The following is a 26,733-nucleotide window of genomic DNA, read 5'->3' as shown; positions in this document are numbered from 1 at the left end:
AGACCACAGAAGGGACAATATAACAAAAGCAGAAAGAGCGGCTATTAAAACCTTGACTGCTGACACCAACATTGTCATCCGCCCAGCGGACAAGGGAGGAGGGATTGTAATACTGAATTATCAGGACTACAGCAAAGATATCAAAGATCAATTAAGCGATATTAAAGTTTATAAATGTCTGCAATCTGACCCTGTGTCCCAATTTAAGAAAAAGGTTGATACATTGGTAAATTTGGCATTATTGATGCACATTTGAATAATTTTTTGTTACAGGACCATCCTAGTTGCCCTTTATTGTATTCTTTGCCCAAGGTTCATAAGAGTATGACGTGTCCCCCTGGCCGCCCGATAGTCTCGGGGCGGGGTTCATTATTACACCCCATTGGGATTTACCTTGACAAAATATTGCAACCGGTGGTTCGTAACACCCCGACTTACCTTAAGGATACCCCACATCTGTTGGAGTGTATTAAACAGTTGAAATTGCCCATTGATGGACCCATCATGCTAGCAAGCATGGATGTGGTCAGTCTGTATACTGTCATACCGCATGAAGCAGGGTTGGAGGCGGTTAGACGTTCCTTACTTGAATATGAGTTATATGCAGGCCCACCGATCGATTTTGTTCTGGAATTATTAGAGTTAGCTCTATCGCTAAACTATTTTCGTTTTGAAAATTCATTTTATTTACAGCTACTCGGGACGGCGATGGGAGCGGCCATGGCGCCGGCATATGCTAATCTTTTTATGCATCAATATGAACAGCATCACATTGTACCCAAATACGGCGATAATTTGATTTTTTTCCGTCGTTTCATTGATGATTTAGTGATTGTCTGGAGGGGCACAGAGGTGGAGTTCAGGGCAATGGTTACTGATTTGAATACTAGAGAGAGCCCAGTGAAGTTTACGTTTACTGTACATCCAATAAGAATACAATTCTTGGATGTGGAACTAATACTTGATGGAGACCATATTGCCTATACTTTATTCCGTAAATTAACCGATAGAAATACCCTCCTTCACTATAAAAGCTTTCATCCGCGACATCTGAAGAACTCCTTACCTGTTAGTCAGTTTTGCCGGGTCTTAAGGAACAATTCCGACCCCCACCAGTGTGAGCAACAGATTGAGGATATGTGGGTAAGATTTAGCGTTAGAGGGTACCCTGATGAAGTTTTACGAACGGCCCTGGACACGGCACATAAAAAATGCAATGACACATCTGATAGATGTAAACAAAATCCAAAACTAGTCTTTAGCACCAAATACAATGTGGGTACTAAGGATCTAGGGAATATGGTCAAAAGGCACTGGAATATTATCGGGGCAGACAGTGACTTGGCTAATGTACTCCCTGAACCGCCTATGATTAGCTATAAGCGTGGAACTAACTTACGCGATTTACTGGTTAAGACTGACCCAGTGAATTGCTATACTACTAACAAAAAAACATGGTTAGCAGATTTAAAACTAGGATGTTTCCGCTGCCCAAGCTGCACGTCCTGCCGCTACATGACTCCAGGCACATCCTTTTTACATCCCCACACGGGCAAACGCTTCCAGATCCGACACCACATAACATGCACTACCACACATATAATTTATTTAGTAACATGCCCTTGCGGGCTGTCCTATGTAGGAAAAACGGATCAAACCCTCAGGCTACGAATGGATGGCCACCGATCTGCGATTAGCACGGCTTTTAGGGATGGACAGACACAGAAACCAGTGGCCAAGCACTTCCTTGAGAGGGGACATAGGCTGCCCACCTTCAAATATATAGCCATTGATCACATTCCCCCTTGAGTAGAGGTGGGAATAGATCTAAGATGCTACTGCAACGGGAAGTGTTTTGGATCAAAAAATTGAACACTCTGGCTCCCTCGGGGTTAAATGAACACTGCTCCTTTTTATGTTTTTTGAATGAGCGGTGACAATCTTTTTGTTACATGAGACATATTGATTGAATTTGGATAGCGGATGTGTGCAGTTCCATTGGGTGTAGTAGAATAACCAATCACTGGAACAATGTAACGTTGAATATTGGCTTAAGATTTCTTAACTTTATATTTTGCCCTGAAGTATCAAGTTTCTATATGGTCCATGTGTCCAATTTTTGTTTTTATTTACAATTCCTCTTGTTTGGTTTACCCGTGGCTGCACCTAATGTTGTTTGAAAATGCCTGTATACACATAACAGGGCCAAATATTTTGATTTAAAGTAAGCAGCGGCAGGGTTACCATTTGTGGGTGGGATTAATGTATCTATATATGTGTTCTTTTTTAACCAACCATTTGGGTCTTGACAAAGGTCTAAGATGGAGACCGAAACGTTGACCTGACCATGTTTTAAGTATTTAAATAAAAGCGAGTTTTAACCTTTTTTAAAAAATCCCGGTGTGCATCCATTTATCCACATTCTTGTGTGTATATATATATATATATATATATATATATATATATATATATATATATATATATATATATATTCATAGAGATAAAAATAATTATCAAATTTTTTCACATTTTGGCAACAGAATAATGATTATGAAATTATATGAAATTCTGTTGCCAAAATCTGAAATAAGTGAGAATTATTTTCATCTCTATGAATATATATTATGTACTTTGGGGTCCTGGCTGGCCAGTTTTTAAAGTGATTAAAGGAACAGTTCAATGTGAAAATAAAAAGTGGATAAATAGTTAGGCTGTGCAAAATAAAAAATGTTTCTAATATAGTTAGTTAGCCAAAAATGTAATGTATAAAGGCTGGAGTCATTGGATGTGTAACATAATAGCCAGAACACTACTTCCTGCTTTGCAGCTCTCTAACTCTGAGTTAGTCAGTGACTTGAAGGGGGGTCACATGGGACATAACTATTCAGTGAGTTTGTAATTGATCCCCAGTATTCAGCTCAGATTCAAAAGCAACAGTTATGGCACATGTGCCCCTCAAGTTTCTGATTGGTTACTGCCTGGTAATCAATCAGTAGAAACCAAGAGAGCTGAAAAGCAGAATTGTGTTCTGGTGATCATTTTCAGGGCCACCACTCCCCCGCCACTCCACATCACAGTTAAAAGACCACACAGACATCAGTGCTAAAAAAGGTAACCCCCACAAACACACGTTATATAAAGCTATTAGTGACCAGGGCCCCCCTATAAGTTAAAAAAAAACAAAAAAAACATTGGCGACAGGACCATTTTACAAGTTAAAAAAAATTGGGGCCAGGGGGTTAAAAAAACCACATTGGTGTTCAGCAGAATTGAACTTGTGGCTTCAGGACTTCAACTTCGCCTCCTTTTTTGACTTTGTCTCTTTTCGCCGCTTCAGGAGTCAGTTTCGGCTGTTTTCGGGACTTCGGGTCTTTTCGCCACTTTGGGACTTCAATTTCAGCTATTTTCGTGGCTTCAGCTATTTTCGTGGCTTCAGGACTTCAGCTGTTTGGCTTTTCAGCACTTCCGCATTTCGGCTGTTTGGGATTTCGGAAGGGGGCGGCACGGTTTGGCGCTATCAAGGGGGGCCCGGCTCTTTCGAAAAGTGCAGCACTGCCGGGCCCTCCTTCAGGCCTGGTACACTTGTACCCCCTGTGCCCCCCTGATTATGTTACACGTCCAGTCACTCCATCGTTTATACTAGGGATGCACCGAATCCAGGATTCGGTTCAGGATTCGGCCTTTTTCAGCAGGATTCGGCTGAATCCTTCTGCCCAGCTGAACCAAATCCTATTTTGCATATGCAAATTAGGAGCGGAAGGGAAATTTCGACTTTTTGTCAAAAAACAAGAAAGTAAAAAAAATTTCACCTTCCCACACCTAATTTGCATATGCAAATTGCAAATTAGGATTCGGTATTCGGCCAAATCTTAAATGAAGGATTCGGGGGTTTGGCCAAATACAAAATAGATTCGGTGCATCCGCAGTTTATACATTACATTTTGGCTAACTAACTATATTAGAAACATTTTTTATTTTGGACAGACTATCTATTTACCCAGTTTTTATTTTTATACTGAACAATTATAAAACAGTGTTGTATAAAGGCTAATAAAGTTATGGTGTATGTATATCAATTCAGTTTTCTAATTACACATTTTTGATTATTTATACACTATTGTTATAACACAGTAATATAACACACTAGCCTCATACATGCTCAAGAGCTAAACTCTAATGTTCTCCCAGGCTGGTGCTGTATAACATGAAGTCCAAGGATATTCACCTAATAGGTTCGCTTCTCACCTGTAATACATATATTTGAAAGCTGATTCCCAGATCTATGACAGTGTCCTGGTTTTTGATGAAGTTGTTAAACTTGTTGTTGAGATCCGCACTGACACTCATATCGGTGTACATTCGATGCAGCTTGCTGGTAAACTCATAGCCGCAGGCTTGCTGTAGAGACAGGCTAAGCGTTAGCTCTTCTGACAACAAATCAAAAGCAAAGCTGCAAACAGCACATGGAAACTCCAGCATGTCCTATCATCTGTGATCGACAGGATTGCAAGATGATTGGTTGAATTGGCCCACCAACGTGGCACCCGTGTCCACAATTTGGGTAACCAAACCTATGCAGCCAAGGGATCTTTAAAGGAACAGTAACATCAAAAAATTAAAGTGCGTTAAAATAATAAAAATATAATGCAGTGTTGCCCTGCACTGGTAAAACTGGTGTATTTACTTCAGAAACACTACTATTGTTTATATAAATAAGCTGCTGTGTAGCAATGGGGGCAGCCATTCAAAGGAGAAAAGGCTCAGGTTACACAGCAGATAAGCTCTGTAGAACATAATGGTGTTATCTGTTATCCACTATTTAACCTGTGCCATATAGCCTTTTTTCAATTTCTACCATTGCTACACAGCAGCTTGTTTATATGAACTACAGTAGTGTTTCTGAAGCAAACACATCCGTTTTACCAGTGCAGGGCAACACTACATTGTATTGTCATCACTTTAAAACACTCATTTTTTTGTTGTTACTGTTCCTTTAAAGGAGCAAGCTGCTGGGTAGCCGTGTGGAGAAATGGCACAGGATACACAACAGATAACAGATAAGTCCTTTAGTATACAATCCGATTCTACATAGCTTGTCTGTTATCTACTATTTGTCTTGTGCTTGAATGGCAGCCCTGTGGCTAAAAAGCAGCTTGTTTATATAAACTATAGTAGTCTTTCTGAAACAAACACCCCAGTTTTACCAGTGCAGGGCAACAATGCAATATTTATTCATTACTTAAAAACACCTTCATTTTTTTGATGTTACTGTTCCTTTAAAGGAGAAGGAAAGGCTAAGCTTTATCAGAAAGGTCTATATAAAAACACCAGTAACCCCTCAAAGTAATGCTGCTCTGAGTCCTCTGTCAAAATAAACACCACATTTCTTTCCTTCTATTGTGTACTCGTGGGCTTCTGTATCAGACTTCCTGTTTTCAGCATAAACCTCCAGGGCTAGGGCTTGAGCATGCTCAGTTTGCTCCTCTCCCCCTCCCCTCCCTACTGTAATCTGAGCCCAGAGCTATGAGTGAGCAGGGAGAGACTCAGGCAGGAAGTGATGTCACAACAAGCTAATATGGCAGCTGCTATCATAAACAAACAGAGAGCGTCAAGAGATGTTTACTCAGGTATGGTAAAGCCTTCTGCAGAATAAATATAGTGTTATAGCTTGTACTATTGTGGCTAATCTATTGGCAATAAACTGCTTCGGTAGCTTTCCTTCTCCTTTAAAATAGTCACATGGAGGATAATAAAGACCAACATTAGTGGGAGGAAAAATAGAACAACAAAATTCTTTCCACTAAGGCTAGTACCACACGGACTGATTCTCGGCCTGCTTATAAATGCAGATTAAGAATAAGATGATGTGTGGTCCGATGTCTTCTCCTGTGTCAGCATTTACCGGCTGGCCCTGCCTCGGCAGATTTTGGCACATAAATGTACAAGTATTTATTTTGCATGTTTTTATGTATCCAAAGCCAGCCAGTAAAGACTGTTGAATTGTCTGTATATATTCCAAATAGTCCTGCATGAAAGTCACTGTGGCTTGCAGGTTTAATATTTTTCTGCTAGTGAAGACAACTTGGAGTGGCCTATGATAAAGTAGTAGAACCAGCTAAAGAGAGTGTAAAACAATACAAGATTATAGAACAACATATAGGGGAATTAAACATTGTATGAATTTATAGGAACATATGGAAGTATTAAATTAGCAAAACCAGAACATGCAATATGTTTGGGGAGAAAAAACTAACACTATCTTATGCAAATATACAAAAATAGTACAAAAAATATGGAGTAAAAGTAAAAAGGAATTTTCCCTTGGCTGACAAAAAAGGGGATTATTGAGATAAAACATAGATTCTCCAACTGTGAGAATGGCACTGTGGAGGGGGGGGGGTACAAAAAGTGGATCAAGCACTTGAGTCCTGTTAAGATTTGGGTTGAAAGCTTATTAAAGGAGAAAGAAAGTCTTCGTGCACTTGGAGGTAGGTGCCAAATGTCAGGCACCCCCAAGTGATTGTATTTACTTACCCGAAACCTCGGGCCGGTGCTCCTATCAGCAGAAAACTGCACCAGCCCAGGGTTATACCAGAGAGCACCACGGAGCGATCCTCTTCCGGCTTCTTCTTTCTTCAAATTTCCCAGGGCAGACGCAGGCCTGAAACCCCCGGGCCAAGTGCAAGATGACTTTCCTTCTCCTTTAAGGGGCAGATTTATTAAGGGTCAATTGAAAATCCGAATTTTTGAATTTTTTTTTTTATGATCAAAACTGTCAAATCCGACTAGGAAGTTATCCAAATTCGATTTGAGTTTTTAAAAAAAAAAAAAAAAAAAAAATTTAATTTGATTTTAGATATTTATCATACTCTGGCCCTTCAAGAATTTGAATTTGACTATTCGCCACCTAAAACGTGCCTAATTACTTAAGTCAAAGGGAGATGTACAGGAATCAATTTGGAGTTGTTTGCAGCCTTCCTGACATTCGAGTTTTTTTCGGAGAAAAAACTCTAATCGTGTTTGATCGAATTTGATTACAAATTCGATTAAAATTTTCGTGTCATTTTAGGTCGTCCGAGTTAAAAAAAAAATGTGATTTTATTAATAAATTTCGGTAAGTCGAATTTATGGGAGTTTTAAAAAACACTCATATAAATTCGATATTCAACCCTTGATAAATGCCATACTTCATGATGAAGTATGGCAGGCATGTCCAAAGTGCGGCCCGGGGGCCAATTGCGGCCCTTTTTCCAATTTACACCGGCTCTCAGCCTCCATCATGAAATGAATAATAATGAGGCCCCCCAGCACAGTGCGATCAGGAATCCCATAGCAGTAATATTAAGGCATATTAGTGAATTGATCTGCCACTTGGTCTATACGGACTGACGTGCCAGTACAGTAAAGTAAAGAAGTATGGCGTCACTACGTTCCAGTACGTTTCTATTGCCAACACCTTCAGCACACAGGCAGCAGTATAGACGAAGTGGCAGATCATTTCACTAATGTGCCCAAATATTACTGCTACGATTACTCGATTACTGTAATTTAATGGTAATGTCAGGCTGAATGGTCGGCCCTCACACATTTTCACCTCACCAAATTTGGCCCTCGTTGCAAAAAGTTTGGCCACCCCTGTATTAGAGGAACCACACATAACTGTTACAGTACCTTCAATTTGTTAATCATAGTTTCCTCCGAGTCCATCGACATGGATAAGCCATGGATTAATCTCTTTGCGAGCATCCGCGCATAAAACTGCACAAACACAAAATAAGGGCAGAAATCATTAGAAAAAGAGAAGAGTAAGGAAAGCAAAGTCACCGTTATTTGCCCAGCACTTTAGGTATAACATCCGGTAAGATATACTGTAAAATCATAACCAACTTCTACATGTGCTTGTTGACCACTAGCAGAGGAACATCTTACTTACTGGGCACGAAGTAGAAGCAACTGGAAGGTAGCAACTGACCCCTAGTGGCATCTATGTGCTCTTGCAATGTCATTTATAGGAACAGTTCAGTGTTAAAAACTGGGTAAATAGGTAGGTTGTGCAAAATAAAAAATGTTTCTAATACAGTTAGTTAGCCAAATATGTAATGTATAAAGGCTGGAGTGACTGGATATGTAACATAATAGCCAGAACACTACTTCCTGCTTTTCAGCTCTCTAACTCTGAGTTAGTCAGTGACTATAAGGGGGGGGGGGGGGTGGCACAAGGGACATAACTGTTCAGTGAGTTTGCAATTGATCCTCAGCATTCAGCTCTGATTCAAAAGCAACAATTATGACCGATGTGTCCCCCTCAAGTCACTGATTAGTTACTTCCTGGTAACCAATCAGTGGAAACCAAGAGAGCTGCAACGCAGGAAGTAATATTCTGGCTATTATGTTACACATCCAGTCACTCCAGCCTTTATACATTACATATTTGGCTAACTAACTATATCAGAAACATTTTTATTTTGCATAACCTATTTACCCAGTTTTTAGTTTTATACTATATTTATACATTTATAAATATATTATTTTATAACAATAAATTTAAGCACTTTGAATTACTGGAAGTTTGGTTGCTGCTTAAACTCCCATATCCAGCTCATGTTAAAGTAACAGCAACACCTAAAAGTGTAAGTATTTTAATGTAATTAAAATATAATACACTGTTGCCCTGCACTGGTAAAACCGATGAGTTTGCTTTATAAATACTACTATAGTTTATATAAACAAGCTGCTGTGTAGCCATGGGAGCAGCCTTTCAAGCACAGGATACACAGTAGATAACAGATAAGTACTACTATGGTTTATATAAACAAGCTACTGTGTAGCCATGGGGGCAGCCATTCAAGCACAGGATACACAGTAGATAACAGATAAGTACTACTATAGTTTATATAAACAAGCTGCTGTGTAGCCATGGGGGCAGCCATTCAAGCACAGGATACACAGTAGATAACAGATAAGTACTACTATAGTTTATATAAACAAGCTGCTGTGTAGCCATGGGGGCAGCCATTCAAGCACAGGATACAGTAGATAACAGATAAGTACTACTATAGTTTATATAAACAAGCTGCTGTGTAGCCATGGGGGCAGCCATTCAAAGCACAGGTTACAAAGCAGATAACAGACGCACTTGTAGAATACAATTGTATTCTGATATAAAGCTTATTTGTTATCTATTAAGTAACCTGTGCCTTTTCTCCTTTTTTTGCATGAATGGCTGCCCACAAAGCTACACAGCAGCCTGCTGGTATAAACTATAGTAGATTTTCTGAAGCAAATACATAACTTTTACCAATTCAGGGCAACAGTTCTAATTACTTTATAAAGTTTTTGTTTTTGGGGTTACTGTTCCTTTAAGTGATTTGGACAACGTGCTGGGCTGGCTCCTGAAAAGGTGGCCTGAAATTAAACAGGTGTGTTTTTGGCTAAGTTGTCAGTGTCCCTTTAAAAATGGTAATTTATTAATGTATTCGCTATCTGTTTTCAGACATTTAACAAAGTATATTCGTCTAGAGTATTTTTAGATTAATTCCCTTTGCTTTGTTGACCTTCTGAATCTAATACATCTAATAATGTAAACACTAGTACAGCATGGCAATTTTAAAATGAACATCTATCAAAAGATGCAAACTGTTGAATCTATTAAATCTTGCATTTGTTTGGGTTGAAGCTTGTAACAAGCAGTAGAATCCTGCAGAGGGTCGGGTACCCGCTGGTTACCCCAAAAAAAAAAAAAAAGGGCACCCTGCAGAATGAGGGGAGGATTTTAATCTGCGGGTATACCCGCGGGTCTGGTTGTGGGTCTCATCTAAATTTCTTATCTTATGTAATATTATCTATATTTTACTCCCTTTTAAAGTTTTACAAAACTTGTTTCTGCCCCACCCACTTTTGATGACGTCACTTCCGGTTTGCAGCACTGTCACTTCCTGCTTGATGGTGGTCGGCAAGTTGCCGGTCAGGTTGTGGATAAGGCAGTTGCGGGTCAGGGAGTGGATCAAAGTGAGTAAATATGCAGGTTGCTGTCATTGTAAACCGGAAATGACATCACCAGAAGTAGGCGTGATCAGAAAAAGGGAGTAAAAATCACTATTGAGAAGACCCGTAGCCCGAGGCCCAACCCGCGACCTGCAGAACCGCCGACCAGCGTCTATACCGCATCTGGAACTTCAACCCACCGGGTAACTCGCGGGTACCTGACCCGCTGCAGGACGGGTCTAAGAAATTGGTTCTGTGCAGGACTCTAACAAGCAGTATTCGAAACCATCAGCCAATCAATGGTAAGTAAATGTACTCCGATGGTTAAGAAGTGTTTGCAGAGTAAGCAACATTCAGGCATAAAAGAAGCATTCATTTCGGATGTAAGTGAGAACATACCTTCTGGAAAACATCTTTATCATCAATGTACTTGAAGACGGTAATAAAACTAGTCAGCTTGTCTTCGACTTCATTCTCGGTCATTCCCTTGGCTGATTTCTTCAGCATGTTGTCACAGTACTTGGCCAGCTGCGGGGATTATTAGACATACAGACGGGTTAGGCCCAAGGCTGCGTTACATGGAATTTATGTTGCTTCTAATGAAAACCAGCAGAGCTTTTGTCTGGGAAACTGAGGCATTAGGAACATACAGACACGACTAACAGATGTTTCAAAACATCCCTCATGCTTTCAAGGAGACATTAGGATAAATGAGAAACCCCTCTAATTGTGTAGGCAATTATAAGTAATATATGGTGTTGCTTTTACATGGTGTTAAAAATTTATATCTTTAAAAATATCCTCTTTATTAGAGCTCCCTATAGATGTTCTCTGTCCCTGTCTGTGTTTCAAATGAGGGTGGTCCCTGCCAGAAGCACAGTAGGAGTGGGACAGCCAATCACAGCCCTGCAGTCACACAAGCACAGACAGGCTTCAGTTCCCTATCAGGTCCTGCTAGCTGCTGATTGGTTCCTTTCCTACAGTGCAGTGAGCTGAGACCTGCCGGCTCCCCTGCACAACTTGGGAATTCAGGGAGCAGGAAGTGGAAGAGAAGGATTAGGGTTTTTGCAGAAATATTCAATAAATCAGCCTTAAACACTACTTTTTAATCACAATTCTTCTATATCTAAATGAGTATAACGCACTGGTACATTCTTATTGTTACAAAGGGGCAGATTTATCAAGGGTTAGAGTTTTATAAATTTGAATTTCAAGTTTATTTTGAATTTAGAACAATTTTGAAATTCGAAATTGATCATGTACTGTCCCTTTAAGAATTCAATTTAGACTATTCCCCATCTAAAACCTGCTGAATTTGTGTTTTAGGCTATGGGGGACCTCCTACAATAAATTTGGTGTTGTTTGGTGGAATTTTGAAAAAAAAAAGAATTTACATTTTATTTTTGATGAAAAAATTTGATTAGAATTTGCAGCTAGATCCTATTCACTCATTTTTAAAATAATTCAATTTTTTTAATAAATTTTGTTTTCCACTTTTCGGGTTTATGGGAGTTTTTAAAAACTACCATAAACTCGAAATTCGACCCTTGATAAATCTGCCATTTCAGCACTGGGGCATCTAGGCTCAAGATACAGCTGATTTTCTTTCACCACTGGTTACATTTTTTTTCTGCCTCAACATTAAATCTTACAGAATAATATTAGATAAATAATTTTCATTTCAGCTATTCCAAGGAACCATTTCCAAATTGTAAGCTCTTACCCAACATTCATAACTAGTAATGGAACTACCCCACCCCCCTCCAGAAGCGGAGATGCTCGAACCACCGGAGGGGGGGGCTGAGGGGGTGCGGACCCTGATGCAGTCGCACCCCCTGTACCCCCGGTAGTTCAACCACTATTCACAGCCCTGGCTATATATGCCCTTATTCTAATTTATCCTTCTGTAATCACAGACAAATATCCCATTCACAGAAAATTTCTAACAAGTACTTATGCCTAAAATCGGGAAAGCAACGGTCACTATAACCACTAGATGGAGTTTTTCTGCAAACTGTAATTTTGCAAAGGAGGTCAAAATTACTTCTCATGCTTAATCACTGTAAAGGTGAACTAAAGCCTAACTAAAGAAGTAGTAGAAATGTTATACATTATGTTTTGTGCTTCTGTACCAGCCCAAGGCAACCACAGCCCTTTAGCAGTAAAGATCTGTGTCTCCAAAGATGCCCCAGTAGCTCCCCATCTTCTTTTCTGCTGATTCACTGCACATGCTCTGTGCTGCTGTCATTTACTGAGCTTAGGGACCACTCACAATATACAGTACACATAGAATAGAAAGGTCACAATATAAGGATGATTAGTAATTAATACAGATAATTACTACATGGCAGCACAGAAACCAATGCAATTAGCATCAGAATTTAATAATCAGCCTTGTACAATCAGCTTATATTACAGACCAACCTAATTTTCTGCTTAATAATTTGTTTTTGTAATTTATATTCATTATTCTTTTTAAACAGCGCCACCTGCTGGTCATTTTACCACCAGTCTGACCAGCAAGTAGTCAAGGAAGTTGTCAGGAGAAAGAAAGAGGCTGCTCTGATGTTCTTCTGCTTAGGAATAAAATAAGAAACCTTTCGCACATCTTTCCTAAGCAGAAGAACATCAGAGCAGCCTCTTTCTTTCTCCTGACAACTTCCTTGACTACTTGCTGGTCAGACTGGTTGGAAACTGACCAGCAGGTGGAGCTGTAGTAACAAAATTCATTCATATTAACAGTATATATATATATATATATATATATATATATATATATATATATATATATATATATATATATATATATATATATATATATATATACATACACCCCTTAATATCTTGGAATTTAAGAATAAAAAATGAATATATATTACAAAAGTGCTTAGAAAAGCCCCCTCATCAGTTTTACATTAACTTATTTAAAAGGTTTACTTATCCTTTAAGGCAAATGAAGACATGCTAAGAAAGCGGAGGCTGCAATAATGGGGCAGAACATAGAATAATTTGTAGATTTGGTAAGACAAACAAAGATTTTTACTTTAAAACTAGGGATAAAGCTGGATTCCAATCAGTCTGGTTTTGCAATATTAAATGAAAAGCGGTAAAATTGAAATCAAGAGAACTCTTCGAAAAGCAATACCCACCAATTCTGGCGCTTTGCAGAGTGATTTTGGTTCTCTGTAGTTCACCACACAAGTAAGAGCCTGATGACACAAAGCAACAGCACTGTATTAATGGACATACACAATAAGCACATACTCACCGTGTATTAGATGGCCTCCATTTCTACACAAAGCTGCCTAATTCTGGACTGGTCTTAACAGAACAGTAACATCAAAAAATTAACGTTTTTTAAAGTAATACAACTATAATGTAGTGTTGCCCTGCACTGGTAAAACTGGTGTGTTTGCTTCAGAAACACTACTATAGTTTATATAAATAAGCTGCTGTGTAGCAAAGGGGCAGCCATTCAAAGGAGAAAAGGCTCAGGTTACACAGTCGATAACAGATAAGTACTACAATAGATTATATAAACAAGCTGCTGTGTAGCCATGGGGGCAGCCATTCAAGCACAGGATACACAGTAGATAACAGATTAGTACTACTATAGTTTATATAAACAAGCTGCTGTGTAGCCATGGGGGCAACCATTCAAGCACAGGATACACAGTAGATAACATATAAGTACTACTATAGTTTATATAAACAAGCAGCTGTGTAGCCATGGGGGCAGCCATTCAAGCACAGGACACAGTAGATAACAGATAAGTACTACTATAGTTTATATAAACAAGCTGCTGTGTAGCCATGGGGGCAGCCATTCAAGCACAGGATACACAGTAGATAACAGATAAGTACTACTATAGTTTATATAAACAAGCTGCTGTGTAGCCATGGGTACAGCCATTCAAGCACAGGACACACAGTAGATAACAGATAAGTACTACTATAGTTTATATAAACAAGCTGCTGTGTAGCCATGGGGGCAGCCATTCAAGCACAGGATACACAGTAGATAACAGATAAGTACTACTATAGTTTATATAAACAGGCTGCTGTGTAGCCATGGGGGCAGCCATTCAAAGGAGAAAAGGTTCAGGTTACACAGCAGATAAGAACATATGGTGTATCGAACATCTCGAAAACATCTCGATATTTTAACTGTGCAACCGATTGCTGCAGAGTGGTTGGAAACGCGTGGTTGATTGTAGTGTTTGTATCTCCACATTTGTACAACAGACCGCATTTGCGGCAGTACGAGGACTTTATTTTATACACTAATACACTGTGGGAATCTATATTGGAGCACTGGAAAGGAAAGAGCAGACTGTATATGAACGCCAGCACTTTATTTGAAGGCCTATAAAAATACTAAACTTTTGTGAGTAGCCACCTAGAAATTCCCAAAACACTGTTTGGACTGTGCTTACACAATTTGGATAAAATGTGATGGTAACAACCTTAAAGGTGAAGGAGAAAGAGAAATCCGCTCATAGAGTTTGTGACCACACAAAGTTGCACAGTCAAAGGTTAAAAATACAACACTATATTAGTCAATCTGTCCCCTTTTTTCTACCCTCAAGCAGTCTCTGAGCGCTGGTCCATTTGTGTTTATATTGTCTGAACGTTAAAGGAACAGTCCAAGTGAACTTTGGAGAAGCCGCACACCACACACTCCCAAAGGTTCTTATCCTGGTGCCCAGTGATAGAGGAATCGGCCACCTCACAACAAGGGTAAGAAGAATTTCACTGGCACACAGGAGATGCAGTAGCAGGGCAAGCCCTTGCAATTTATTATGCAGTAGTGCAACATTTCGGGGTCACGCCCCTTTGTCAAGCATGCTTGACAAAGGGGCGTGACCACGAAACGTTGCACTACTGCATAATAAATTGCAAGGGCTTGCCCTGCTACTGCATCTCCTGTGTGCCGTTAAAGGAACAGTTCAGTATGAAAATAAAAACTGGGTTAATAAATAGGCTGTGCAAAATAAAAAATGTTCTAATATAGTTAGTTAGCCAAAAATGTAATGTATAAAGGCTGGAGTAACTGGATGTGTAACATAATAGCCAGAACACTACTTCCTGCTTTGCAGCTCTCTAACTCTGAGTTAGTCAGCGACTATAAGGGGGGCCACATGGGACATAACTGTTCAGTGAGTTTGCAATTGATCCTTGGCATTCAGCTCAGATTCAAAAGCAACAGTTATAAACCATGTGGTCCTCTTCAAGTCACTGATTGGTTACTGCCTGGTAACCAATGAGTGGAAACCAAGAGGTAGTGGTATTCTGGATATTATTTTAGACCAGAGAAAGGGGATTTCTATAGTATAGAGGAAGCAGACCCCCACCGACCACAGGGTTTGCTTCCTCTATAGTTATATCACTGGTAAAAATTATTCATATAAAATATTCAAAAATCTCTGACACTCCAGAAAAAATGGATTTTCAATGTTTCAGCCCGGTTCTTGGACGAACACAAACATAAAACCTAGGGAATGTTTCTTTTTTTATCTTTATGTACACTACAAAAAATATCTGGATTATTTACTACACTGAATTTTATTTTTTTGTGCACTTGCAAAAATATCTCCATACATCATAATGTCTCGGCTCCCAGTGCACGTGCAAGACTCTGCATTTAAAAGAGTAGGTCAGGGCAAGGGTAATGGGGGCATGCTCCTTTAAATGATCACAACCAACATTGAACCTGTGATGTAAAAATATTAAATCTTTTATATTTCTACCTGCATTTGTGCAAAGGGTTACAGGCTTGGGATCAGGAGCCGATTGATTACTGTACCTTGTCTAGCGCACTCATAAAATGCTGATCACCATTCAATACAGAGTTGACCAGCAGAACGAATTTACTGTGAACTTCTAAGACTGACTCCACAAATTGAGTTGGCATCTACAAGACAAATGGGAACATTTATCAAAAACAAAGGAAAAAAATTAATAAAACCAATTCTTTAATGATAAAAGCACAAAAAAAATCTACAAATGATTTAGATTAGCGCTGCCAAGTGTTACCTGCATGTAGCGGCATAGTGACCAAAGGCAATTTGGAAGAGACATTTCTTTTTCTTAAAGATTTCTTAGTACCGATTTTTTAGTTCTACTTCTAGATTTCATACTGCATCTACATTAATTTAAATGTGTCTTTTATCTGTCTCTGAAAGTGAGTAGGAGAAAATATAGCTTATCTGAAAGCAGTTTCATTGTGTGGTGCTGGCTCTTCCTGAAAGCAAAGGATAATGCACAATGACCTGAGATTTGGGTTGCCACCTGCCTGGATTTTACCCAGACAGCCCGGTTTTCGGAATGGCTGCATGGATGAAAAGTGTCTGTCCGGATTTCCAAATTGGGAAATCCGGACAGTACATTGAAGTGAATGACATGGCAATCAGCCAATCGCTGATCGTCACGTCACCTTCCCCTACATCGACCTCCTGCCTCAGACGTCATCCGCCCGCCCCCGTCATCCGCCCTTCCCCGTTATCATAGCCCGCCTCAGATGTCATCAGGCCCGTCCCCAACATCACCGGCCCGCCCCCAACACCACCGGCCCGCCCCCAACATCACCGGCCTGCCCCTAACATCACCACCCGCCCCCAAAATCACTGTCCCGCTCCCAACATCACCGGCCCGCCCCCTGCCCGTTTTCCACAAACAAAAAAGGTGGCAACCCTACCTGAGATGGCTGCCTACACACCAATATTACCAACTACAGGTCAACTAAAAATAAAATAAATTTATTGGTTCAAATATTTTAAATGGTAGAATGAATTCTTTGCAATGTGCACAGTGTAATTTAGTACTTGAAAAACTACACCATAAAAATCATGACAGAATCCCTTTAAAGCCAGAGGATGTCCTAAAAAAGAATATGATGGCATTGGGGCACAGACAACACAGAGATAATTCTGTCACTCCTGTATTAATGTTCTAATTGTGATATGAATTAAGATACTCCTCTCTATCTTGGCCCTTCAGACTCCCTGCTTTCATTTCCTTCCTATGCTTTACTTTCTATTATGTTTTTGTATGTTTATATATGAAAAAGTAAAAACAAAAATAATCTTAAAAACAAAACAAAACAAAAAAAAAACAGGCAACCCTATGACGCTTCTTTTGCATAAAAAAATCCTGCTGCTCATGTACTGTTTCAACGGCTTTATGATTACTCACGTTTTCCTGAGAAAGATTACTAATAGCTCTAAGGCCTTCGTCGTGGATATGGTTTTGGAGTTCCTGAATCATATGAGGTAAACCATTGGCTACAGCACGAAGAAGAGTGTACATGTTGGCCATATCTGCAATATCACAAGAAAAAATGGAGCACAATGGGATAATTGTAAATATAGCAATTTAAAATTTAAAAAATTTCATAAAATTTGAAACTGGGACCCAAAGTGCCATAAGCCGCAAAAGAGATTTATCACCTTATCCCCCGTAGCAATCCCACTGCTGAATAAAAGGCAACTTGCCATTTCTGTCCCAAACTTAGAAACCTTAAAGGAACAGTTCAGCGTGAGGATAAAAACTGGGTAAATAGATAGGCTGTGCAAGATAAAAAATGTTTCTAATATAGTTAGTTAGGCAAACATGTCATCTATAAAGACTGGAGTGACTGGATAGCTAACATAACAGAACACTACTTCCTGCTTTTCAGCTCTCTAACTCTGAGTTAGTCAGCGGCTTGAAGGGGGGCCACATGGGACATAACTGTTCAGTGAGTTTGCAATTGATCCTCAGCATTCAGCTCAGATTCAAAAGCAACAGTTATGACACATGCCCCCCCCCCTCAAGTCACTGATTGGTTACTACCTGGTAACCAATCAGTGGAAACCAAGAGAGCTGAAAAGCAGGAAGTAGTGTTCTGGCTATTATGTTACACATCCAGTCACTCCAGCCTTTATACATTACATGACTAACTATATTAAATACATTTTTAATTTTGCACAGTCTATCTATTGACCAACTTTATTTCTACGCTGAACTATTCCTTTAATGCAGCCACAGAAAGTGATAATTTGCTTTCATAAAGGGCCGACATTATATATATATATATATATATTTGGTAATACAAATCTCTTTCCCTTTGAAGAAAGGCAGAAAATGTGAATAATTATTAAAAAAAACTGTTGTTTACTTCTATCCACAACACAATTAAATGGATGAACAAGTGAACTAAAGAACTCATTAAATGCTTGAGTTAGGGTCTGGAACACCAGCAAGATCTCAACCAACGCACATAAGATGATGGAAGAAGGCTGAGAAACTAACATAGTTTCACCTAAAACAAAACTTAAACAATTGGGTCTGGACCTGGATGAGCAAACTCCACCATGTACAGCATAGTGAGAGCTGCTAGTAAGTCCCCACTGCTCCTTGCTTACCGCTTCTCCTTTCTTGTCTGATGATATTATGACATTCTGCGTGTAGAAACTGCAAGTGGTCTGCCACCATTCTCTGCTGGCATTCATGAATCACTTTAGTATATGAACTGGGGTGTAAATACTTCCGACACCTTATTTCTTCATCTTTTAATCTACCTAAAATCTACACACAAATAATAAATAATGTGCAAGAAATGTTTAAACCATTTAAAACAAGGTACATGATTGCTTTGAAATTTCTGTTTGGGTTGTGACACCGATTCAATTTGGGGCTTTTGAGGAAAAAGCTGTTCAATGCTGCCATCAGTATAGAGAAGTCAGAACTGCAATTGAACCCATGATTTTCATTATAATAAAAACAAAACTTCTCCATACAAAATGTGGGTCTCCTAAGACAAATGCAACCCTGACACCTCTAAACTGATGGCAGCATTGAACCCTTCCTTACCAACTGCCCTAAGGCAGGAGATAAGGACAGGGCTAGTTGTGCCTCCTATCAGAGGGCTGGATTTTTTATCTGGTACTCAGTGCACTCTTGCACTCCTTTGTCCTCTGGCACTTTCTCCCCTCTGGGGTCAAGTATAGCCCCCTATAATGTCCCCACTTCATGTAACAGAAGGAAATAAGTCTAAAAATTCCACATGGAGAAAGCGTTAAACTACATGTCGGATGGTGTCAGATAGACAAAGTCGGATGTAGACGCATGGGCCAAAATATAATGAGACTGATGTGTGATGTGTAAACGTGTAAGAACATGGGCATATTTTGCCCCAAAACTGGCTGGTTGTTTTTACTGGACAAAGGTAAATACTGAATACATTTGTTTGCTGTAAAGTAAACATGCAAGACATGATAATTCTTATAAACTGTGCCGTAGGCATCATTTACATCCCAATGAATCCACAATGAAAAAAATATAGGTCTTTAATTGCTTTTCTTTACCTTTTCCATATATTGTGAGCAGTTTGATTCTTGTAATAAATTTGAAGCTTCTTGCTTATAATACTCCCCTGTTTCAGCCAGAAAAGGCGACTCAAATATTTCTTGATAAAACTGAAAATAAAGCAAAGTATGTTAATAAAGCAAGAGTGTTCTCATTGAGCAGTGCAAGCAGCACCTGTGCAGTCACAATTGCACAAATCTAGCAAAATGTAGCCACTCTAGTAATCATACAGATCACACCCTCACAGAGGCACCAGTAAAAGTTCCTCTTCCATGCAAAACTCCATTGTTAAGCCACTAACAAAACCACAGATGCATTACCAAAGCTTAATTTTCACCCAATCACATTCATAACCCACGCTTATACAAGTGCCAGTACCACCACTCAGGTGCATATATAACCATACAGGCAAGATGGACACACACCTAGGATGATTTTGTCAATATCTGGTGACTGGTCAAACTGTTTTATAATCATTCTTGCTGTACGATTCATCCGCCCAAAAATGAACACCATGTTTTCATTTTGGTATCATTTAAAAGATCCCATGCGTATCATTAGACCAACCTTACTACAATCACTAATTCCCCATTTATTTTACAATAATGATGATTTCATGAATTGGCCCATATCGGTAATATGGTTGTACAAAATCTTACGGTGTTGGGCCACCTTTAAACACAAGCAAAAGCTTAATTACCCAACATAGAAAAGGCCAAAGCCATATAACGGTACTGGTACCTTTAAGGGAAATTTTTTCTTATACTGTTCAACATGAACAAAGGAGTTAATAACCCCATGGATTACTTTCTGATTAGGGTCTTCCCCACATCGATCCCTAAAAAAAAAAAAAAATTAAAAGGATTATTGACAGCAATTTAAACCAAGCTAAATATTCTAGAACTTCCCATGAAAGAATAACTAAAACCTGAAATCGATTATGGCCAGAAATTAAGTATTGCTGATACTGAACATGCTGCACCAGCATAATGTTTCCAAGTTTTATTGCATCCAAAAAAATACAAAAAAAAGTACTACCATTAGCCCTATGCATTTCGACCAAAGCATGGTCTTCCTCAGGGGAAATCAGAATGAAAATTTTTATTTTCGTTCTGATTTCCCCTGAGGAAGACCATTTTTAGGTCAAAACACCTAATGATAGTACTTTTGTTATAATTTTTGTAACTTTTTGGATGCAATAAAGCTTTCAATTTTGATATAGAGTGTGAAATCCTCCTTTTGATTGATCCTTCCTCCACTCTGCATATTTTGATTGTGCGCCTTCTAACTTCATTTTCTATACCGTTTACAGTCATAGCAGACATGGGTCCCACTGCAATGATCCACGCCTATGGATGTTGTGCACAGGAATTCAACAGCTTTGATTTGTTAGGAGTGAAAACGACAATGCACATGCTCAGTGTGATCTGGGCAGTAGTTACGATGCTACGGGGCTGTCATAAAACCTCAGAAAATGACATTATCCTGACATAGAAGCGACTGATTTCAAACAGCAACATCTGGCAACCTACAAGATTGACATCAATGTCTGACAATATATTAGATACTCCCAAGTAGGGATGCACTGAATCCACTATTTTGGATTCGTCCCAACCCCTGAATCCTTTGCGAAAGATTCAGCCGAATACCGAACCAAATCCTAATTTGTTTATATGCAAATTAGGGGTTGGAAGGGGAAAACATTGTTTACTTCCTTGTTTTGTGACAAAAAGTCACAATTTCCCTCCCCGTCCCTAATTTGCATATGCAAATTAGGATTCAGGCAGGCAGAAGGATTCGGCTGAATGCGAATCCTTCTGAAAAAGGCCAAATCTTGGACAAATCCAGAACCGGATCCTGGATTCAGTGCATCCCTACTCCTACGTTATTTTGTCCAAATACTCACAGGTTTTCATATTTTACTATAAATACAAAGAAATTACGAAGGCTAATTTAAACATTCTCAAGTGATTTTGTCCCAAAAATGTTCTTAATTTACCATAAATGCTTACCTTTTAATTTCTCTGAGAAGCATTCTGAGGAGGGTGTCTTGGAGAGGCTCTATCATTAATTTCCTCCACAAATCCAGCGCTAACTGTAAAACAGACATTTTACATTGTTACCTTGGCTTTAAAAGACGGTAATGCAGATTGGCATATGTTATGATGCTGGACACCAGAATAATTAAAATGACCCCCATGTGCATGGTAGCACAGAAAACCCTTTATTGAAGTTACTCCCACAGAAAAAAGGGGGGTTGTGGGATCACTCCTAAGGCTAAGTTAAAATGTGTTTCAATACAATGGAAGTGCTACTGATTTGGCCAATTAATCAATGCACATTCCTTCCTCCCACAGAGTACATGAAATGTTAAAGGGATACTGTCATGGGGAAAACATTTTTTTCAAACGCATCAGTTAATAGTGCTGTCCAGTAGAATTCTGCACTGAAATCCATTTCTCAAAAGAGCAAACAGATTTTTTTATATTCAATTTTGAAATCTGACATGGGGCTAGACATATTGTCAATTTCCCAGCTGCCCCAAGTCATGTGACGTGTGCTCTGATAAACTTCAATCACTCTTAACTGCTGTACTGCAAGTTGAAGTGATATCACCCCTCCCTTTCCCCCCCCCCCAGCAGCCTAACAACAGAACAATGGGAAGGTAACCAGATAACAGCTCCCTAACACAACAGCTGCCTGGTAGATCTAAGAACAGCACTCAATAGTAAAAACCCATGTCCCACTGAGACACATTCAGTTACATTGAGAAGGGAAAACAGCAGCCTGCCAGAAAGCATTTCTCTCCTAAAGTGCAGGCACAAGTCACATGACCAGGGGCAGCTGGGAAATTGACAAAATATCTAGCCCCATGTCAGATTTCAAAATTGAATATAAAAAAATCTGTTTGCTCTTGTGAGAAATGGATTTCAGTGCAGAATTCTGCTGGAACAGCACTATTAACTGATGCGTTTTGAAAAAAACATGTTTTCTGATGACAGGATCCCTTTAAAGGGGTTGTTCACCTTTCAAACACTTTTTTCAGTTGAGTTGTTTTCAGATAATTCACCATAAACAAAGACTTGTTTCAATCGCTTTCCATCTTTTATTGTTTTTTCCAAAATTTAAGTTTAAAGTTCCTGTCTTTGGTGTCTCAGTCTGGCAGCTCAGTGATCCAGGAGCAGATTCTGAACTGTTACAATTTGCTCCATTAGTTGATACAATTAGTTGATACATTTCTCAGCAGCATCTGCTCAGGGATTCTGCTCAGCAGGGACAAAGATAACAAAATGTATCAATTAAATGTATCAGTTTAGAACAGTTACAGTGTCGGCGACCCCCTCTCCCAGAGCTGCTTTAGAAGGTGAAAAGTTATACTTTACACTTTAATAGAAAAACTATCACAAATAGAAAGTTATTGAAAAAAGTCTTTATTTCTGGTGAACTTTCTGAAACCAACTGAACTAGAAAAAGTGTTTGAAGGTGAACAACCCCTTAAGGGTCAGGGCACACAGGTAGATTCAGGGAGATTAGTCGCCCGGAGACAAATCTCCTCTTCTTCGGGGCGACTAATCTCCCCAAACTGCCTTCCCACCAGCTAAAATGTAAATCGCTGGTGGGATGGCACCTGGGCGCGATTCTATTTCGAAGTCGCCCGAAGTTGCCTCACGAGGAACGAATAATCTCCCTGAATATGCCTGAATGCTCTGACCCTTAAGGCAAACAGAGCCATTTGTAGTTTTTTTCAAAATGTAAAAACATTGTGTTTGGACTTTAAAGGAACAGTTCAGTGTAAAAATCAGGGTAAATAGATACGCTGTGAAAAATAAATGTTTCTGATATAGTTAATTAGCCAAAAATGTAATGTATAAAGGCTGGAGTGACTGGATGTGTAACATAACAGAACTGAACACTACTTCCTGCTTTTCAGCTCTCTAACTCTGAGTTAGTCAGTGACTTTAAGGGGGGCTACATGGGACATAATTGTTCAGTGAGTTTGCAATTGATCCTCAGCATTCAGCTCAGATTCAAACTGTTATGACTTATGTGCCTGCCCCCCCCCCTCAAGTCACTGATTGGTTACTGCCTGGTAACCAGTGGAAACCAAGAGAGCTGAAAAGCAGGAAGTAGTGTTCTGGCTATTATGTTACACATCCAGTCACTCCAGCCTTTATACATTACATTTTTGCCTGACTAACTATATTAGAAACATTTTTTATTTTGCACAGCCTATTTACCCAGTTTTTATTTTTTATACTGAACTGTTCCTTTAAGGCTATTTCCATTGTACACAATAGAAGGTGACAGGCAAGTGGTATTGAGTGTACTGTGTTTTAAGGCACCAAATATGCAGCAGGCATAATATTGTCCATATGCAGCACAGGCCTAACATCTAAATTCTGGTTGTTAACAAAACACTCAATTAACTAAAGCAAATAAATCACAGCACTGTGTGTCTTGTAAAGGATACAACTTCCACCTCCTTAGGGACCAGAGGAGAAGTAGGACCAGCAACCAACCAGGTCCAGACTGGGATGCAAAAAAGGCCATTGCATTTCAAGTACACAGAGGTTTAGACAGTCTGCCCCCCCCCCTAAAATAGTGAGTGTCTTTGGCATCTTACAGCTCTGCTGTTTCAGACTTAAAACCAACTAACTCAATCGCCCCTGTCCACAAGTTGTATTTATACTAATTTAAAGATTATATTCGATTTCTTATACAGCAGTATGGCAGCTCTAACTAATATTCACACAATTATTCAGAGAACAAAAGGTACCCTGCACTGAATTTGCCATCAGTGTACGTAAGTACAAATTAATGAGCTAAACATATAAAGCTGTTCTGGTGCACAGAGACTTACTTCTCCTATCTCCATCAGAGGTTCATTCATATCCACTCCACCATAGCCATACTGTAGGTCTGCTTCTGTCAACTTGTTCTTTTTTATGTACTGTGTGTTAAGATACCTGCAATCAGAAGAATTGTGAAAGTCAATGCATTCCCCTCACAGTTGTCAGTGCTTTTCTAGATGTGAAACCAACTTATGGCCGTCTGAAATACAACAAAGAAAAGGCTAGTGGCACTTGTATAAAACCGACAAACTGTCAGACAAACAAGACACATTTAAATAAAGTGTCAGAACATTTGAAAGGGATATAAATGAGCTGGAGAGAGTGCAGAGACTGAGTGCAACTAAATTTGTTAGAGGGAGGGAAGACTTAAATTATGAGGGGAGACTGTCAAGGTTGGGGTTGTTTTCTCTGGAAAAAAAGGCGCTTGCGAGGGGACATGATTACACTTTACAAGTACATTAGAGGACATTATAGACAAATGGCAGGGGACCTTTTTACCCATAAAGTGGATCACCGTACCAGAGGCCTCCTCTTTAGACTAGAAGAAAAGAACTTTCATTTGAATCAACGTAGATGGTTTTTCATAGTGAGATTGTGATGCTGATTCAGTTAATGCCTTTAAGAATGGCTTGGATGATTTTTTGGACAGACATATTATAAAAGGCTATTGTGACACTAAACTCTATAGTTAGTGTAGGTATGAGTATTTATAACTTATGTAAAAGTAGGGAGGAGTGTGTGTGTGTATGGATGCTGGGTTTTCATTTGGAGGGGTTGAGCTTAATGGATTTTGTCTTTTTTCAACCCGATTTAACTATGTAACTTACTAGTGGGATAACTAGCAATATGCTTGTTCGTACACAGCATAAACCTTTTACCCAACGATAGGGGTCATTTACAACCACAAGTGCAGCTGTGGTCCTGCAAGTTTTCCTGCAGTCAGTAGCACAAACAATTTCAGTAATTCTGTACTTGAACACTCCTTGTACTTCTGTAGTGTGGCGTTAGGCATTTCTCTCAGTTGTCACAGTTTAATTAAAGTTACACCCCCCCTCTGAGGCAAATTGGAGAGGTTTCAAACGGGGGTTTTTTGGGTTTTTTTTGCCTTCCTCTGGATAAGCTAGCAGTTAGGCAGGTTAAAAGAGAGTCTGAAGGTTGAACTTGATAGACGGGTGTCTTTTTTTCAACCTACTATAACTATGTTACATGCATCAAAATGAACTCCTTGCACTTCTGGGAAGTTGCCACTCTGCTCTGTTCTTCCTGCCTTCCATCCGATCGAGCGATGCTGCTCCTATTGATGCAGGGGAACCCGAGAGCTACCACCACCTCCTGACAGTCAGTAACTTAAGGGTTCCCTTTGTACCCAGTGTCAATAAGGGGCAACATACGTGTGTTAAAAGAATCAAGAGCAGATTCCACGCTAAACACCAGAAATGACAGCAGACAGACGTCTGCCTGATTTGCGATGAAATGCGAATTGCCTGTAACAGAATCAAAGCTGAAGTTCTGGGAAAATGCTGCATTGTTTGGAAAAAAAACTGCAACTGCGCTTGCAGATGTAAATGAGCCCTTCTTGATTCATGTCTTGTTCCTGGCATGCTACAACTCAAGACATTTATTTAAAAAAAAATATTTATTTTAAAAAAAAAAGTTACCTATATAAACAATCCATGTAATCGGCTCCTCTGCTATATTCCTCCCAGTATCTGAAATACATTACCAGTACTTGCTCTGCTGAATCCAGAACTCTCTGTCAGGGAAAAAAAATATATATTACCATTTTGACAACAGATGGAATGAGAGATCTGGTCCTGTACATTATGAAAATAAAGAGAGCAAAAAATGTAATCATAGTTTGCGTTTGTAACAACTCACCCCTAAAGACAGTGTTGTCAGACACAAAGTCTTACCGTGTGCAAAAGCTGTACATGGTTTTCCAGAAATATCTTTGTTTCCGAGTACAATCTTTCTCCAAGAGGCTCTGGATAGGCAACACACAGTGCGTAAATATCTCTGAGCATCAGTTAAGGACAATGCAATAAAAAAAAGTTCATAGCACTAATAAACCAGGAGTCAAATTACAAAAAAAAACAAAAAACATTTCATATTGTCTCAACAAAGAGGCTTAAAGGGCCAGCATACCCCCTTTTTCAACACTGGGGTAATAAATAGGACTTGCTTTAAACATGGCAAAACTGAATTCGGTCTTGATTTTTATGGTGTACTTTTTATTTCTAAATTAGACTGTTAACATATTACACTGTTAAAATATTTCACTCTACCGTGTAAAATTTAATTCCTAACACAACAAGTGTATTTTTTAGTTGTAATATTGGTGTGTAGGTGCATCTCAGGTCATTTTGCCTGGTCATGTGCTTTCAGAAAGAGCTATGGAACTGCTTTCTGGCACACTATTGTTTCTCTTATATGCACCTTCCCACTGTTCTGCTGATGGGCTGCTGGGGGGAAAGGGAGAACTTTCAGCACAGCAGTAAAGAGTGACTGAAGCTTATCAGAACACAAGTCACATGACTGGGGGCACCTG

General features: G+C 39.3%; 1 protein-coding gene across 3 annotated transcripts in view; it reads right to left on the bottom strand.

Moving 5' to 3' along the window:
• The window catches only part of cul2.S (cullin 2 S homeolog), a 50,735-nt gene that overhangs the window by 17,774 nt on the left and 6,228 nt on the right, over positions 1 to 26,733 (bottom strand). For all 3 annotated transcript variants that reach the window (XM_018269054.2, XM_018269053.2, XM_018269055.2), the window contains 13 exons: positions 26,099 to 26,201; positions 25,844 to 25,938; positions 24,194 to 24,299; positions 21,345 to 21,427; positions 20,074 to 20,170; positions 19,332 to 19,442; positions 18,390 to 18,552; positions 17,179 to 17,303; positions 15,791 to 15,898; positions 13,134 to 13,193; positions 10,384 to 10,512; positions 7,672 to 7,758; positions 4,246 to 4,398 (listed from right to left, as the gene is read on the bottom strand). In XM_018269054.2, coding sequence (XP_018124543.1) covers positions 4,246 to 4,398; positions 7,672 to 7,758; positions 10,384 to 10,512; positions 13,134 to 13,193; positions 15,791 to 15,898; positions 17,179 to 17,303; positions 18,390 to 18,552; positions 19,332 to 19,442; positions 20,074 to 20,170; positions 21,345 to 21,427; positions 24,194 to 24,299; positions 25,844 to 25,938; positions 26,099 to 26,201 — 1,420 coding nt within the window. The remainder of the gene's footprint in view (positions 1 to 4,245; positions 4,399 to 7,671; positions 7,759 to 10,383; positions 10,513 to 13,133; positions 13,194 to 15,790; positions 15,899 to 17,178; positions 17,304 to 18,389; positions 18,553 to 19,331; positions 19,443 to 20,073; positions 20,171 to 21,344; positions 21,428 to 24,193; positions 24,300 to 25,843; positions 25,939 to 26,098; positions 26,202 to 26,733) is intronic.

The sequence above is a fragment of the Xenopus laevis genome, chromosome 6S (genome assembly GCF_017654675.1).
Source record: "Xenopus laevis strain J_2021 chromosome 6S, Xenopus_laevis_v10.1, whole genome shotgun sequence".
NCBI lineage: Eukaryota > Metazoa > Chordata > Amphibia > Anura > Pipidae > Xenopus > Xenopus laevis.
The sequence above is the reverse complement of the archived record's forward strand: the minus strand, read 5'-3'. Positions and strand labels throughout refer to the sequence as shown.